Source organism: Colletotrichum abscissum, assembly GCF_030869225.1.
Source record: "Colletotrichum abscissum strain IMI 504890 chromosome Unknown Scaffold_37.1, whole genome shotgun sequence".
Classification (NCBI taxonomy): Eukaryota; Fungi; Ascomycota; class Sordariomycetes; order Glomerellales; family Glomerellaceae; genus Colletotrichum; species Colletotrichum abscissum.
Genome location: NW_026850287.1, coordinates 264,781 through 280,563, shown reverse-complemented (window position 1 = coordinate 280,563; position 15,783 = coordinate 264,781). Strand labels below are relative to the sequence as shown.

Below are 15,783 nucleotides of genomic sequence, written 5' to 3'. Positions count from 1 at the left end.
ACTCGATCGCTCATGCCGTGAGGTCTATCAGGAGATATAGAGCCGTTTCATTTCTTGCGTGGACTGGAATTCAGGAAATCAATGCTTCTGCTAAAATTTAACCATCTACCTGCGTTAGGTTTTGAGTCAGAAGCGGTTGGACAAAGTAGAAGACATCTGCAATCTTCGACACGCTGGAGTCTGTCTTTTCCTTTTTACCTGTGCAGGACATTTCAACATTGACTAGGCATCTGCCCTGATACCTCATTTGACAGTTCGACCGAAAGAACTCACCTCACTGCTTTTTTCTCCTTCTGGTCTTGTTAAGCGAACGTGTGGCCTCAGGAAGGAGCCTGGACACACTAGATTCCACTGAATGCTCTGCAACCGCCTTACACAACGACCCTTCCTTCTTCAACAGTCGGCACTTCGGCTTTCCTGAACTGATGCGGAAACCCCTCTAGACCTGAAAGTCTTGCAGCTTCTCCTTGGCTATTTTCCTAAGCCACATCTCTCATACCTCGTTTCTCCTCTTTACCTAAGACCACCTTTCCGCTCCATCTCTTAGATGGTTGTCGAACGGCCCCGGGGACAAGCCTTCAACGATCGTTGCGTCCTAGCATTATATCATTTGGGGTGCATTGGCTAGGTGCTCCAGCCATCAAGTCTCAATAGCACGACTTTGGGCCTGGTTCTCAACAACACTGTCGACTGACCAACCCGGCACCTCAAGTTTCATCTCCAAATTATCGACTATCATTGCCTGCCCGGCCACACTTGAGCATCACTTTCTTTCAACTCAAAGCCACACTGCGCTGCAGCCAATGTGGACCGCAAGCTCGTAGCCAGCAACCCCATCCATACTCCCCACCGACACAACCGTCAAGTGTTTTCTGCACCAGCGACCGAAGGGGGACTCTCAGGGCTCGGAAGCCAAGCTCGGCCGGGCTGACAGTGGAATGGAAAGGCTGGCCCCTGAGATTAAGCACACCCCGGCCACCACAGCTGCGGGAGGTGAAATAACCCCTTCGGAAAACACCAAGGTCCAAGATCCCAGAACCAACCGTTCAAAAAAGGTGGGAGGTGCTAATGGCACAGTCGACCGAGTGTTCAAGCGGAAGCACAAAGGAAAATTTACGGGTGCTATCTTCATCCACGCCGGCGCCGGCTTTCACAGTCATCAGAACGAGCGAGTCCATCTAGAGGCTTGCAGCGAGTACGTTGACCCCCAGAGCTTCATAGCATCAATGCTAACATCACCAGTGCGGCTTCCATGGGAATGAAATTCCTCAAATCAGGTGCCACTGCAACGGAAGCTGTCGAAGCTGCTCTGCGTGTCCTCGAAGACAAAGAAATCACCAACGCGGGTTATGGCTCTAATTTGTCGATGGACGGGACCGTGGAATGCGATGCAACTATCGTTGACCATTTAGGAAGAAGCGGTGCCTGCGGAGCAGTTCCCAGTTAGTTGATTATCGATTGTTGAAGCCGAGACTTTGGCTGACATTGAGCCTGCAGACATCAGAAATCCAATCTGTCTCGCAAAGCTGATTCTAGACAAGAGCAACCAGCCGTTATCGTTGCGTCGAGTACCCCCGAACATCTTGGTAGGGGAGGGCGCCAAAAACTTCTCGGTGGAAAACGGGATGCAAATCGTGCCCAATGACTATCTCATATCCAAGAACGCGAGAGATCGATTCCTACGCTGGCAGGAGGATCTCAAGCGAGCTGAGGACAAAGTCAAGCAAGCAGGCACCCGCAAAACACTCGAGGAACCAGCTGAGAACTGTCAGCAGTATGACAACATGCCGACAACGGTTCCCTCCCGGATCTACCAAAGTCAGCAGAGAGACCATGCCACTGCTATTCTCAATGGAACATGGAACGAGGGCCAGCCAGATTCACCCCACCGAGGCTCACCGGTGCCCGAGCAGATGCAGGGCTATCCTCGGATTACACCTCCGAGGGCAACAATTGAGAGATCCCCATTGAGTCACGTAGGAGCCTCAATACCCTCCGTCAACAGATCTCGACCTCACCTGCTGCAAGAGAGAGACCCTCTGACATCCTCTTCCAGCCACTTGGCGGAAGAGGGAAATCGTGATGGCACAATGTCATCTCAGTGGACAGACGGGGCTAGACATGCAAGCACAATTGCACAGTTGCAGGGTTGCAGCCCTCGTGGACTTAAGAGGCCGTTTTCTGCGACTGAATTGGATCACGAGGACGTCATCACCGACACTGTTGGAGCCATAGCTATCGACGAAAGAGGGAACATTGCGGCAGGTTCATCCTCTGGAGGCATCGGAATGAAGCATCGCGGACGTATAGGCCCCGCTGCTCTAGTTGGCATCGGTACTGCTGTCGTTCCCTGCGATCCCGAAGATCCAGACAAGGTCAGTGTTGCCGCGGTGACCAGCGGTACGGGAGAGCACATGGCCACCACCATGGCGTCTCAACGGTGTGCTGAACGAATCTATGGCAGCACCCGTCGTGGACCGAACGGCAGAGACATCGAAGAGTGGGACGAAGACGCTATCATGGAGTCCTTCATCACGAACGACTTCATGGGCCACCCTGGCGTCAAAAACTGCAACTCGGTCGGGGCAATTGGTGTAATGACAGTCAAGAAGACACGGACAGGGTACTACTTATACTTTGCCCACAACACTGACTCTTTCGCACTCGCCTCAATGGGTGGTTCCGATAAGGAGCCCGTGTGCGTCATGTCTCGTCTTGGAGAGTCAGCTCAAGTCACGCGAGGTGCTCGAAGAATACGAGTCGATCTTGGCACATGAACGCAGGGACAATGATGTGCTTAGCCGGGGTTGAACGAGCACAGCCACAGATGGTGAGTTTAGACGGCACACTTTCGTGGTCAAATGGCGCAGAGTTGAACATCAACACGGCTAGACCTGAGAGAGCCAGGAGCGGTTGAAGTTATTCTTACTTGGTAGTGATACCCCTTCTTAGTGCAGCATGCATTCCTCCTAGAGCATCATCATCTGGAGGGTAACTCAGGCAGAAAACAAGAAGTATGCTTCAGGCATATGATTTCCCAAAGAAATAAGACGTTTATGAAGCATTGTCCGGAATTTCAATTCGTTCCTCTCTTTAGAGGGAACTCTATTGTGCCATTATATGTCCTAAACGCCCGATTCAATCCAATCGCAACGACGGGCCGTTATCTGCTAAATTTCGTGCGACTCTGAGGGACCTCAAGAAACGAAGTATATCCATGCAGTCCCGCCCCTTGGTCTGCGATGGAATTCGCTACTCGCTATGATCAGATTCGAGCAACTGGGTGCCACTCGCGATATGGAGCCGCCTTGAGACTTTGAGCCATGGGCGACAGGCGGGCGGCATCGTGTCGTGCTGGCTGCCTATTCACATTTATCGCACTCCTGGCGGTGCTTCTGATTCAAGGCCAGCCCGTATCAACCATCACTCGAATGATGTCCATGCTTTGTGTCATGTGTTTTATCCTGGACGAGGGGTGCCAGCCGCACTGCCCGTTTCCTCCCTGATATGGCCGTTCGCCAGGACCGTCTTCTTCTTCTTCTTTTTCCTCCGCGGTATAACGGCAGGCTTGGCGCCATAGCTGCCGAGAGAGAGCTTCGTGCCGCAGGTTAGGCACTCTGAGTTTTCGGGCACGTCGCAGAAGATGCTGAGGCAGATGCTGCAGACGAAGCCCGTGTCGACGACGCGGCCGTGGCAGAAGCAGGCGGCGCGGAAGTCAACGGTGTGATGGGTTGGCGGAATGAGGGAAGAGCGAGCCTCTGCGTCGGCGGAGTAGGCGAACATGAGGTAGCTGAGGAGGCCGCGTGGGCTGGCGGCTTGCATGAAGGTGCCGTCGGTGATGTAGCTCGCCTGCTGGAGGAAGGTTGCGTCGCCGGACAGGGCGAGGGTGTCGATGGGGATCTGGGAGTGGGCGGCGGCGAAGACGGCATTCATGGTGGAGATGTACTGGACGGGCTCCGAGTCGGAGACGGAGAGGATAAAGATTCGGGCGCGGAGGCGGCTGAGGGCGGAGGAGGTCGGGCGGGCCACGTCGGGGGCCTTGTTGGTCTCGTTGAGCGAGAGAGAGGTCTTGTTGATGTGTGTGAGGGCGAGGGTGAGGGCGCCAGAGAGCTGTGTCGTCGTGCAGGCTAGGTCGGCCTCGGTAGTTGCGTCGACCAGCTGGCGCATCGCGGCCATGACGGCAGCCTCGATCTGGGCGAACTGAGGGAACTTGTTGGCCGAAGACTGGTTGGGGGTCGGCGCAAAGGAGTCGATGCCCGTCATTGCGACATCTTCAGAGTTTGCGCTGCCGTTTGTGGCGGCGCCAGGCTTTGAAGGGTAGAGCCATACGGCACGGTTGCTGTGAGAGGCGATGATGGCGACCTGGTTCGCATTGCTGAAAGCGAGGTGAGCGTTGACGAAGACCAGGATGTTGGCGATGGCTTTTGAAAGTGGGAGGATATCGTTGAGGGCGGCCCAGGCTCGAGGGTTCGTGTCGATGACAATGGACAAGAGGGAAGGGGTGGCCTCGTGTGAGGAGACCTCGTAGTGGTCTGAAGCGTCGACGGCGTTCATGGCGGAGGAGGATGCGGTAGTCGACGATGGCCTCGAAGGGCGACGGGCGCCTGGTCGCGAGAGAGTGTCACGGGCGGAGCATCTGTGGTTTGGCTCGAAAAGGTGTTGGAAGCCTGTGGGTTGTATTGACTATCCAGGGACCTCGTTCGATTCGGACCCAGTCCGATCCTACGTCCTTGAAGCCAAACGGATAGAATTGGTCTCTTGGCGCAGTGTCATTCACAAACAGACAGGGTGAGCTGCTCTTCTTTTTCCCTCTGTCTCGCAAGTAGGGGTTTGTGAGAGGTGTGGTGATGCAACGAAGCTAGCTTTCATCCAGAAATATCCGTAACCCATGTGCCCCGGGCTTCAAATTGGCCTGTGCTCCGACAGACTGGACGGCAGGGAAACCTGCCAAAGTTGATTGGACGGCACAGGACCGGGGACGACGGGGAAGAGGCTCCGAAGGGGAAGCGACAGCAACTTCCACTCAGGCGTGCTCCTGACGTGGGGGGCGCGTTGAGTGACAGAGACGATCGACGCGCACCAGCTCGAGGGGAGCTGTTTCCATTTTGATGAGGTAAGCTCGAGAATAATAGCACCTTGCCGTTTGCTTAGGTTGCGTGGTTGCCAATCTGTGAAGTACATTCAAGCAATCCCGCCCCGCTCCTCCCCTGCAACGGGGACTCATTGTTCCTTCCAAGCCTACCTTAGTGGGATGTGCCTGTCTCGAGCATGACGTAGGCAGGGTAGGCAAGCACCTACTACCTGCGTATCACCTACGGCACTCATTATTTATCAAGGAAAGAAACGTGTGGAGACCCTGTCTGTCGACGATGCGGAGCGGGCGGTGTAAGTGTTGGGTTCCAATGGTTGAGGCTCGACAGAGTGACACGAGTCTCTTTCGAAGTCAGTCGTCAGTGTTTGTGCCAGGGCGGGCAGGGTGCTCAGTGAGGGGTGTAGTCTGCTACAAATGGTAGCCAAGGAGGGGCACCCGTGGCACCTAAAAAAAGATGGGAGCACCGTAGATTGCAACAGTCAGCCCGTCCGTTGTATCAGGAGCTGACGGTTGAACAGAAACAGCCCAGCGGTGGTTCCATTCCATCGTCAGTTCTTACTCCTTGGTACTTGAACTTACCCGGACCGGCTGGGCTTCCTCTGGGTGGCACGGCAATACTGAATAAAGCACCCAAGGTAAGCCCGAGAGAGGTCCCGTATGTAATCGCGACGACTCGAGTACGTACCCCACCTACCTTAAACCCCGTAGGCAACCTAAGATACGGACGGGTAGGTACCAGTAACTGCGTGCGCTGTGCACCTCACCTTATTGCTGGACTGCCACTGGTGGTGATTGCCCATCAACGCGCACCCACTGACCAGTGACAAGTCTCACTTGTGAAACCTCTTTGGGGTTGTCGTCTGCCATTTCTTATCTTAGCAATCAACCCTACCCAAATCCTCCTCCACGGCCACCTCACGCCTCTGTCATCGCCGGACCTTTTACCTTACCTTGTGACCAACGCATCGCACAGTCCGCTGTCGCCGCCGCCGCCCTAATCACCGCAGCAAGGTACCTACTTATATCAACCGTTCCGCCCCGTTTTGTTCTAGGCTTTTTCTGTCCGTCCCAGGTCTGTCCGTTCCTCACTCACTCAACAACACACCTTGACGTGGTACCAAAGTATACATTATCACAGCTCGCTCAACCGCCTCCCAGCCTGAGCGAACAACTACTGCAATGGCCGCCGTCACCCAAGCTTCCGCTCCCGCCACGGCGCCTCCGAGAGAGGATGAGACCCTTCTCGTTCTTGCGCGATTAATGGAGGGCGGCCAGGAGGATGATGAAACCATTCGCGATCTCGACCAGCTCACCAAGCTGTTGAATGAGGATCTTCAGCTCATCCAGGCCAAGACCGGTGCCCCCACGATATGCAAGCTCATTGATGGTGATTGCGTCGACACCATCTTGACATATCTCGACATGAGACAGCCCGAGATTGTTCGCGCGCACGCCGTTATCGCCACATCCGCCTATCTCAAGGCCGCCGGCGATGATGGTGCCAAGAAGCTGTCCAACTTCTTCTTTGACAAGATCAAGAGGGGCACTTATGACGACTACATCGTCGCCTTTTGTGTGGCTGCCTCCACCTTCCCGGTCGTTCCTGACCTCACTTCGGAGCTGTTCCTCAGCGAGGGCTTCCTGAGCTCCCTCGGCCCGTTGATGAGACGGAAGTGGAAGAGCCGCAAGGTCGAGACTGCCTGCTTGGAGATGCTCAATGCTGCATGCATGAACTCTCAGTGCCGTGACGCAGTGAATAAGTATTGCACTGAGTGGTTGGAGGAGGTTGTCGACCAGGATCCCGAGGAGATCGCCAAGGAAATGTCACAGGACCCTGAGTATTCCATCAAGGAAGGCTCCGTCGCCATGCGCAAGCACTCGGAACAGGTTCAAAACTTGGCAGCGGTTATCCTGGCGAAATTGAGGGTATGGTATTCATCAACAAACGGACATGAAGCCGTCCAATCACAGATCTGACTGACTTCAGAACGAAGGCAGTGCCCACGGCGCCGGCGCTGAATGAGGACGGGCAAGGGAAGATATCACCTGCAATCACAACCATCGAGGAGCTTTCAACGAGGTTCACCTCCATGCTCCTCAGCGAAGACGACCATGGACACCAACATTCTATCGAAGGGCTGGCCTACGCATCGATCCGGCCCGCCATCAAGGAAAAGCTGGCAGGGAACGCGGATTTCCTAAAGAAACTTGTCAAGACGTTGGCCGACGCTCCGGCCAAGTCACCCGTGACGTACGGAGCGCTTAGCATCTTGGTGAATCTCACCAGATACCAACCCAACCTATCCGAGGAGGAGAAGAAGATGAACCAGCTCAAGGCATACGCCGCTGCTGCTGGAAAGTCTGCCGGGCCCGATCCTCTCAACGATAATGACCATGTGGGAGAACGATGCCGGCGCGTTTTCGAGGCCGGCGTCACACCGGTTTTAGTAACTCATAGCAAGGGTGGTTCGGCCGCGTCACTATCACTCACTGTCGCTATCATTTACTCTCTTTCAGTTACGACATCTTTGCGCGGCAAGCTTGCTCAGCAAGGCGCCGTCAAGCTTCTCTTGGCTGCGTGGGCTTTGCTCCCAGAGTCCGAACCCGCCGGCCGTCGCACTGCTGCGCAAGCCCTGGCGCGCATTCTGATCAGCACCAACCCGGCTCTTGTTTTCGGCGGCAGTCGTTCCAACCCGCAAAGCTCTGCGATCCGCCCGCTCATCTCCATCATTCCCACAGACCCAGTCGCGGAGCACCGCGACCTTCTTCCGACGTTCGAAGCGCTGATGGCGCTCACCAACCTCGCGTCGACCGATGACCTCGATACCAGACGAGCCATTATCAGAGTGGCGTGGCCACAGATTGAGGACCAGCTACTCTCCTCGAATCCGCGCGTGTCAAAGGCCGCCGTTGAGCTTATCTGCAATCTCGTGCAGGCCGTGGAAGGTCTGGCATTGTATGCCGACGGCAGCCCCGCAGCAAAAGGCCGTTTGCATATTCTACTCGCGTTGGCGGACGCCGAGGACGAAGGCACGCGCAGTGCAGCAGGTGGTGCTCTAGCGGCTCTCACTGGCCACGAGAACGTCGTCCAAGCCATTGTGGAACGTGAGCGAGGCGTCAATGTCATACTCGACATGTGCGCCGACGACAATGAGGACTTGCGGCACCGCGCCGGCTTCATCATCTACAACATGGTGGCTGCTGAGGGCGCTCCAGGGGCCAATGCGCGGAAGAAGATTATTGAGGAGGGTGGTCTGGAAGGGCTCAAGGAGGCCGCTAAGAAGAGTCGGCGAGCGGAGGTGGTTGAGGTCTTGGTGCAAGCGTTGAAGATTCTGCTAGAGGACAATCGGACATTGGAGGGCTGAAAGACCTGGTCTCCTTTTTTTCCTTCGTATGCAGACAGAGGAACCTCATACAAGAGTAGACAGAACAAGAGGATCACGAAATAAAACGGTAAAAGACTTGGTAGTATGTTTTGAGAGAACGGTCTCACGCCACGTCCATACTCTGGTGGCTGTTGCTTTTTCGAATTATCAGACCAATGCTGGTATCGCAAACTTTTGTATACTCTCTCCCGTGATATGAGATCCCAACCCGTCCCAATGTAATCCACGTAAGGTAGGTTAATCAAGCACTCTTCTCGACCCTGTTCAATACCGCCACACCCTCGACATGTCCCGTCTGCGGGAAGAAGTCGAAGCCCACGATACTCTCAATCTCGTACTTGGTGCCGTTCCCACCGTCCCCGCGCACCAGCACGCCCACGTCGCGCGCCTGCGTGTGAACATTGCAGCTCACGTACACGACCCTCCTCGGCCCAAACGCCAACAACTGGCTCAAAAAGTCGTTATCGCAGCCTTTGCGCGGCGGGTCGATGACGACGACGGTCTCGTCGGCCGGGTAGGTGACCTGCTTGAACAGCTGGGGCGCGTCGGCGGCGAGGAAGTTGCACTGCGACTCGGGGAGGTTGTTGAGGCGGGCGTTTTTGCGGGCGCACTCGATGGAGTCCTTTGCGATGTCGATGCCCGTTGATCCCGTGAAAAGGGAGGCAAGGGTGATTGTGAAGAGACCGGAGCCGGAGTAGGCGTCGATGAGGTATTTGATGCGGTCGCGGTGGGGGCCGGCGGGGGGCATGACGTGGTCGCGGATGTACTGGGTGAATTTGGGGAGGATGGAGTTGTTGTTTTGGAAGAAGGAGTTTGCGGGGTTGGTGAAGAGGTAGTTGTCAATGTACTCGCTTGACATTGCGCCCGTGGCGGAGAGGCAGGTTTTGATGTCTACGTGGGCGTCTGTCTCGACGCGGACTGCGTCGGAGGGGGTTTCTGCGGGTGGTTGTTCTTCTTGCTTTGCTGATGCTGATGCTGATACTTCCTCTGTCGTGGACGTTTCTTCCGTGGCTGCTGTGGTGTTGGCGTTGCCGTTGCTGATGACCTTCTTCGGGTAGCGTTTTGTGCTCTCGCGGAGAAGGATCGTGGCGCCCTTTGTGAAGTTGCCAAAGTCCCTGGCGATGCGCTCACGCTCGCGCTTCATGCCCAGGCGAACGGCGTCGGTTCCAATAGGGCAGTCCTCAATATCCAGAACATGACGGCGGCCCTTGGCGTTGAATCCAATCTCGGGAACCTTGCTCAGCGCCTGCTTGGGCTTATTCCTCTTGTGGTGGCCAGGAGGGCCGTCAAAGTGCGGCGTGAGCTTGGTGCGGTATCCGTACTGCAAGGGGCTGCCGATGGTATCCCTGATGGACGGGACCAGGTCCGGGTTCAGGTTGGAGAAGTTCTTGTACGCCTTGTCGACGATGGAGCGCTTGTGCGACAGCTGGGTGTCGTAGTCGAGCATCTGGAACTGGCAGCCGGAGCACTGGGAAAAGTACTTGCAGTTGACGCGGGCATCGTCGCGGAGGGGGCCCGCCTTAACGACGGAGACGAAGTCGGCTACCGAGTAGGACTCCTCGCGGACATGTCTAATGACCTTTGCCTTTGCGATGTCGCCAGGTGCGACGAAGGGGACAACGTAGACTTGTGTCGAGGTCGAACCTAGCTGGAAGCCGAGGCCGTCTCCCGTTGAGGAGATTGCGTGTACTTCGACTTCGATTTCGGTAAAGGTCTCTGGGAGGGTTTCTGAGGGTGTTTGGGTCTCGGTCTTCGTTTCTCCGTTCTCTTCCCCGTCCTTGACCTCCTCGCCTGCCGCCGGTGCCGGTGCATCGGGGAGTGATTCCTTGCGCAATGCGATGAGCGCTTGCACGTCGAACGCCAAGACCTCTTCTGACGAGCCCTCGGTGATGTTCCTCTCACGCTTCGACTTGCGCTGCTTATCCTTGCCCCTTCCGCCTCCCTGGCCGCCCTGGAATGAACGCTTGTTGCCATTGGGCTTGTTTCCGCCATTCTGCCACTTCTTTTGACCCTGCACCTGTGCCTGACCTTGGTGAGATGACTCTCCTGCATTTGTTGCTGCTGCTGGTGCCGCTGCCGCCGCCTGAGGCGCCTCTGCTGTTGACGACATGATGACTCTGCGAATGAGTGGCCGGTGAGCTGCTGCCGGGGCCGAGCTTGAGGCCCGGGTGAATGTGAGGGCGTTGATAGCCGGACGTAGTGAAGATGAAGTGAGTCTCGGAAGGAGCCGCAGGGGCAAACCCATTGAACGCCTCAAGCCAATGTTGGTAATACACCAATTGTGAGACAAGAAGACCCGCTAAGAGCACCGTGTCACAGTATAGCTTGAAAGTACATAAATTTGGTGTAAGATGAAAGTATGAAAGTCAAAGACTTGAAGTTGAAGCTTGTGACATGGGACCTGTGAAAAAAAGTTGTCGGCCATCTGAAGGTTGCTGAGAATTACTTAATTCGCCCGTCGCTGATTGGCGTCCCTGGGACTCGGTGTGGGGCTTCACCAAGCATGACTGCTATCATGCGGCACACTTTCAATTGTCACTCGCCCACCAAGTGCCACCACACCTTGAGGTACCTATCTTACTCTGTATGTACTTAGCTAAGTAAGTGTGGCCCACATATTGGACCCCAGAACTCGCTTATCAGTTGTGCCTGCCGGATCTGGGGCTGGGACCAAGTTGGTAATAGCGACTTGGTCTGTCGCAATCGCCGGGGACCCAGTAGTAATAAGTCATGGCCCTCCCCCGACTACGGCGTTTAATGCCTCCAGCTTACTCACAACCCTTTCTCTTGTCTTGGTGATCTGTTGGGTATAGGAGGCTTCTTTATCGCGGTAGATAAGAGACGCGACGTTGAGAGTTGCTTACCTCCCGAGTCCTTCTGTCATCCCTTCCGCTATCTCTTATCGGTGTCTAGGCCGTTGTGCACGTTGAGTCTCGGAGGTACCGTCCGGTGTTGGAGTCCACAGACCGCCGCCCGGCCTTGAGAATCAATCACCTATTCAAGATGAGTGAGTTCATCCCATCCAGTAGAGGAGATCAGCATCTTCCGGCAATCATGTAAAGAGGCTAACCAGAACAGAGACATCTCCCAAGTCAATATGGCATTACTCAGCCTCTCTGCTCTTGCTGGCCGAATTCCGCTCGGTTTCGGCCGCAGCGATACCGGAATTCGTCTTTAACCCTCGTGCTGGCGACACTGGCGCCGTTGCAAGTGAGTCGGTTGAGTGCAGTAGGATTGGCCGTGATCTACTTGCGCAAGGTGTATGTGTTTTTTCCACTTTCTTCTCATAATCTCTCAGTAAGGTTACACAAGTACTAACCCCCATGTAGGGAAACGCCGTAGACGCGCTGGTCGGTACGACGTTCTGCGTTGGAACGGTGGGCATGTACCACTCCGGCATCGGTGGCGGCGGCTTCGTCGTCATCAGAGACGGTGATGGGAATTACGAGTCTGTGGACTTTAGAGAGGCTGCGCCGGCTGCTGCGTTCCAGGATATGTACCAAGGCAACATCGCGGGTAGTGTCTACGGCGGCCTTGCCGTTGGCGTGCCGAGCGAGGTTCGTGGGTTGGAATACATCCACAAGAAGTACGGTGTAAGTGAACAGCTTGGAAAGAAAGCGAGAGATTCTCATTACTGACTTGGTCACCTCAAAAGACCTTGCCCTGGAAGAGCGTCGTCACCCCGGCTGCGAGGTTGGCGACTACGGGTTTCAGAGTGTCTTCGGACTTGGTACGGTACATGGACGCCGCTATCAAAGGGCAGTGGAACTTTCTCGTTGAAGATCCAGTATGGGCTGAGGAGTTTGCTCCCAACGGTGAGTCTCTCAAACTCTCCGAGTGTAGGTCAGTAGGAAGTAGTGAACTAACACGGAGCAGGCACACTCCTCCAACTTGGTGATACCATCTACCGCAAACGTTACGGAGCGTAAGCCTCATACACACTCACATATCTCTCAGAAAGCTAAAAACTGACAAAATACCCAGCACCCTCGCCAAGATCGCAGTAGAAGGCCCAGAAGCCTTCTACTCCGGCCCCATAGCAGAGTCCATGATCGCCACAGTCCGCGCCACAAACGGCACTCTCACCCTAGAAGACCTCGCCTCCTACAAGGTCGTCACCCGCCCCTCCCTCTCCATAACCTACCGCGGCCACCGCCTCACATCTGTCGGCTCTCCGGCCAGTGGCGCCGTCTGCCTAAACACCCTTAAGATCATGGAGCAGTTCGACCCGGCCGAGTCCGCCGACACCAAGCTCGGCGTTCATCGCTTCGACGAGGCCATGCGCTTCGCCTATGGCGCTCGTTCCCTGCTCGGCGACCCGGACTTCGTGGAAGGCATCGGGCCGTTTGAGGATACCCTCATCGACGAGGCCACGGCCAAGGATATCCGCGGTAAGATCCTGGATAACCAGACGCAACCGGTTGAGCGGTATGATCCGCAGGGCGTATACTCGAGCGAAGGGTTCGGGACGTCGCATATCGTCACAGCGGACAAGTCCGGCATGGCCACCTCCCTAACCACGACCGTCAACCTCCTCTTTGGCGCTCAAATCATGGACCCATTATCCGGCGTAATCCTGTAAATTCCCCTTCTCCTATTCATCCCTTCTCACCGTAAACTCCACTCACTGACAAACAACCAGCAACAACGAAATGAACGACTTCTCAATCCCAGGCGTCCGCAACGCCTTCGGCTTCGAACCCTCCCCCGCAAACTTCGTCCGCGCCAACAAGCGGCCCCTCTCCTCCATCACCCCCGTCATCGTAGAACACCCAGACGGCTCCCTCTACGTCACCGTCGGCGCGGCAGGCGGCTCCCGCATCATCAGCTCCACGGCCCAAGTCACCTGGCACGTCCTCGAGCACGGCCAGACCATGAAGCAGGCCCTCCGCGAGCCCCGCCTGCACGACCAGCTCATGCCCAATACCGTCACGTTCGAGTACGCCTTTGACAATGACACCGTCGCCAGCATGCTCGAAAAGGGCCACGACGTGACGTGGGTGCCCGAGGGCCGCAGCGCCGTGCAGGGCATCATCTTTGAAGACGGCGTATTCGAGGCCGCGAGCGAGCCGCGGCAGAAGAATAGTGGTGCATTTGTGGTGTAGATGGTTTAGATGATATATCACGCTTACGCTAGATGATGAGATTTTATGTGCGACATAAGCCAGGTTTATTGAGGTTATCTGAAGGAAAGGGGTATCCTCGAGTCTATCAAAGTACATATAGAAATACAGGCAAGAGTCAACAATGCATCTAGGGCGTCATAGCCACCAACTTCTCCATCTGGGCGATCCACTTCTCGTCAAACTCGCTCTCGGTGAAGCGCTTGGCCGACCGGCGTGCGCGGAGGCGAACAGGGAGCGGATCCTTGATGGAGAGGGCCTTTTCGTAGCCCTCGGCGAACTCCTTGACATTCGTAGCGTGGAAACCTATAAGCTGGTTAGTCTTCATCTTCACAGAAAGCTAGGTCAATACTAACCAGTGGGCTGGCCGTCGATTTCAATAACGATATCCAGCTTGGGACCACCGCTGGCGTGGACAACGGAAATCAGACCGGCGGCTTGGTACTCGACGACACCAATGCCAAAGTGCTCGTTCCACATGCCATTGACACCGACGGAGGCCCTCTGCAGCCAGTCCAGAATTTCAGGCCACGAAGCGTCCAAATGAAACTCGACACGGTCTTTGATGCCGAGCTCATTCACCAAGAGGCGCAACGTATACACCCGCTTGGAGTCGTGGTCGTCTCTGACACTACCAATGAGGACCAACTTCGCCTCCTTGGCGGCTTCGGACTTGGTGTTCAGGAAGTCGGCGAAAGCTTGAATGACCAGGGTATGGTTCTTCTCGGGGCGGAACTGAGCAATGTAGACCAAAGCCTGCTCTCGCTTCCGCTCACTGGCCTCGGATACCTCTACTGCCTCTTCAAGCTCCTCGACAGCGCATGGTGGGAAGTTGACAGCGATAGGGTTGTTCCTTCCCTTGGCCTGGCGGTAGGGGCCCCAGAGTTTCTGGACATGACCTTGGGTCCAGGTCGAGTTTGTCATGACAATGTCAACAGTAGATCCAACCCGGGAGTACAAGGCCGCAAACATCTTCCAGTAGAACTTCTTGACCTTGCCTCGGATACCAACGCCTTTGCCGGCGTTGACGCCCTGACTTCCAGTCTCGGCCTTGGGGTCCAGTGATTCCAGCATATCAGTCGAAATTGTCGGGTAGTGAACATAGGCACAAGTAGGAACTCTGCGAAAGAGCAACTTGCACAAACCCAGGGAGAAGGCATAGCCCATAGTATCAATGAAGATGTCAGGGACAAGGAGCTGGAAGGCATCCCATGCCAACACTACAGATCCAATCGATTGTCCAAGGAGGGTGAAGTGAGGCCATGTCGAGGCCAGAACGAGGTGTCTTGTGCTGACGTAGAGGAAGTTGATGGTCGGGGGATGCAGGTCGATGTTGAACCGGGTCTGAGACATGTCGTTAGTATGAGGAAAGAGGGGTTCTACGGTGGGAGACAAACCTTGACGCGCTCGAGCATGGCCTGCTTGTTCACTTCATGGTCGCCAGTGTACACAACACAGAGTGCATTAGGGTATCTCTCCTGAGTGGTCTTGATCGCAGCCCAAAGGACTCGCTCTCCTCCTCCGCCAGCGTTACTGGGTGCTGTTAGTGACCGTCCTTTTGGCGACTTTTGCAATCGTTCGACATACCAGAAAGGGTGGAAGAACCCAACGACCCCGGTCCATTCTGAGTCCTTCTTTTCGGAGCTTCCGGAAGCTTGTGCCTGCACATTGTTCTTCCCGCTGCTGGAGCTCTTTTGGGTGTTCTTGAATGACTGTTGCTCAGCAGTCTTGAGCTCCAGAAGCTGTGCTCTCCTTCCCTCTGTCTTTTTTCGTAGGTACCATCCCAGCAGGGAACCAATGCCTTTCATCAGCAGAGGAAACATGATGTAGGTCGCGATCGGTGTAAAAGCGATGATCGGCACGACGACGTAGGCTAGGGTCCAGGGATCGAGGCCAAAAGAGAAGGGCGTCTGCCCAGACGGCGCTGAGCAGGTTTCGGGCATCGGGGTGAAGGGATCGCAGAATTCGTAGGATTAGGTTTTGGTTCTGCTTCGACAAACCTGGGAACCGGTGGTGGTGTCGAGGTGGAAAAAAGAGGGCGAGTCGAAGCCGAAGGGGGCGTCGGTCAAGTCCAGCTTCAGCATTGCCCGTTGACGTCGTGGGATGCTATGGTGAGGTAGGGGACTCGCAAACTGGCCAGGTTGTACTGCAAGCTAGAAAATGGGGCGGGGGAAGCTGCAGC

General features: G+C 55.6%; 6 protein-coding genes across 6 annotated transcripts; 3 read left to right on the top strand and 3 right to left on the bottom strand.

Moving 5' to 3' along the window:
* Nucleotides 1–938: 938 nt before the first annotated feature.
* Nucleotides 939–2,777, top strand: CABS01_12388 (threonine aspartase; the record flags this gene model as incomplete). Its single annotated transcript, XM_060545742.1, has 3 exons — nt 939–1,195; nt 1,243–1,442; nt 1,498–2,777. 3 exons carry the CDS (start codon nt 939–941, stop codon nt 2,775–2,777), a joined length of 1,737 nt encoding a protein of 578 aa, XP_060396599.1.
* A 682-nt stretch (nt 2,778–3,459) lies between these two features.
* Nucleotides 3,460–4,554, bottom strand: CABS01_12387 (transcription factor tfb4; the record flags this gene model as incomplete). The annotated part of the gene is made up of 1 exon (XM_060545741.1): nt 3,460–4,554. One exon carries the CDS (start codon nt 4,552–4,554, stop codon nt 3,460–3,462), a length of 1,095 nt encoding a protein of 364 aa, XP_060396598.1.
* Nucleotides 4,555–6,271: 1,717 nt separating this feature from the next.
* CABS01_12386 (uncharacterized protein) lies at nt 6,272–8,457 on the top strand (the record flags this gene model as incomplete). The annotated part of the gene is made up of 2 exons (XM_060545740.1): nt 6,272–7,018; nt 7,087–8,457. The coding sequence occupies 2 exons, from the start codon at nt 6,272–6,274 to the stop codon at nt 8,455–8,457; spliced, it is 2,118 nt and encodes a 705-aa protein (XP_060396597.1).
* Nucleotides 8,458–8,719: 262 nt separating this feature from the next.
* CABS01_12385 (uncharacterized protein) lies at nt 8,720–10,588 on the bottom strand (the record flags this gene model as incomplete). Its single annotated transcript, XM_060545739.1, has 1 exon — nt 8,720–10,588. The coding sequence occupies one exon, from the start codon at nt 10,586–10,588 to the stop codon at nt 8,720–8,722; it is 1,869 nt and encodes a 622-aa protein (XP_060396596.1).
* An 893-nt stretch (nt 10,589–11,481) lies between these two features.
* On the top strand, nt 11,482–13,583 carry CABS01_12384 (gamma-glutamyltranspeptidase; the record flags this gene model as incomplete). Its single annotated transcript, XM_060545738.1, has 7 exons — nt 11,482–11,485; nt 11,557–11,738; nt 11,808–12,071; nt 12,134–12,293; nt 12,355–12,403; nt 12,463–13,056; nt 13,121–13,583. The coding sequence occupies 7 exons, from the start codon at nt 11,482–11,484 to the stop codon at nt 13,581–13,583; spliced, it is 1,716 nt and encodes a 571-aa protein (XP_060396595.1).
* Nucleotides 13,584–13,731: 148 nt separating this feature from the next.
* On the bottom strand, nt 13,732–15,544 carry CABS01_12383 (alpha-1,2-mannosyltransferase alg-11; the record flags this gene model as incomplete). The annotated part of the gene is made up of 4 exons (XM_060545737.1): nt 13,732–13,907; nt 13,958–14,945; nt 14,999–15,134; nt 15,189–15,544. 4 exons carry the CDS (start codon nt 15,542–15,544, stop codon nt 13,732–13,734), a joined length of 1,656 nt encoding a protein of 551 aa, XP_060396594.1.
* Between the last annotated feature and the right edge of the window lie 239 nt (nt 15,545–15,783).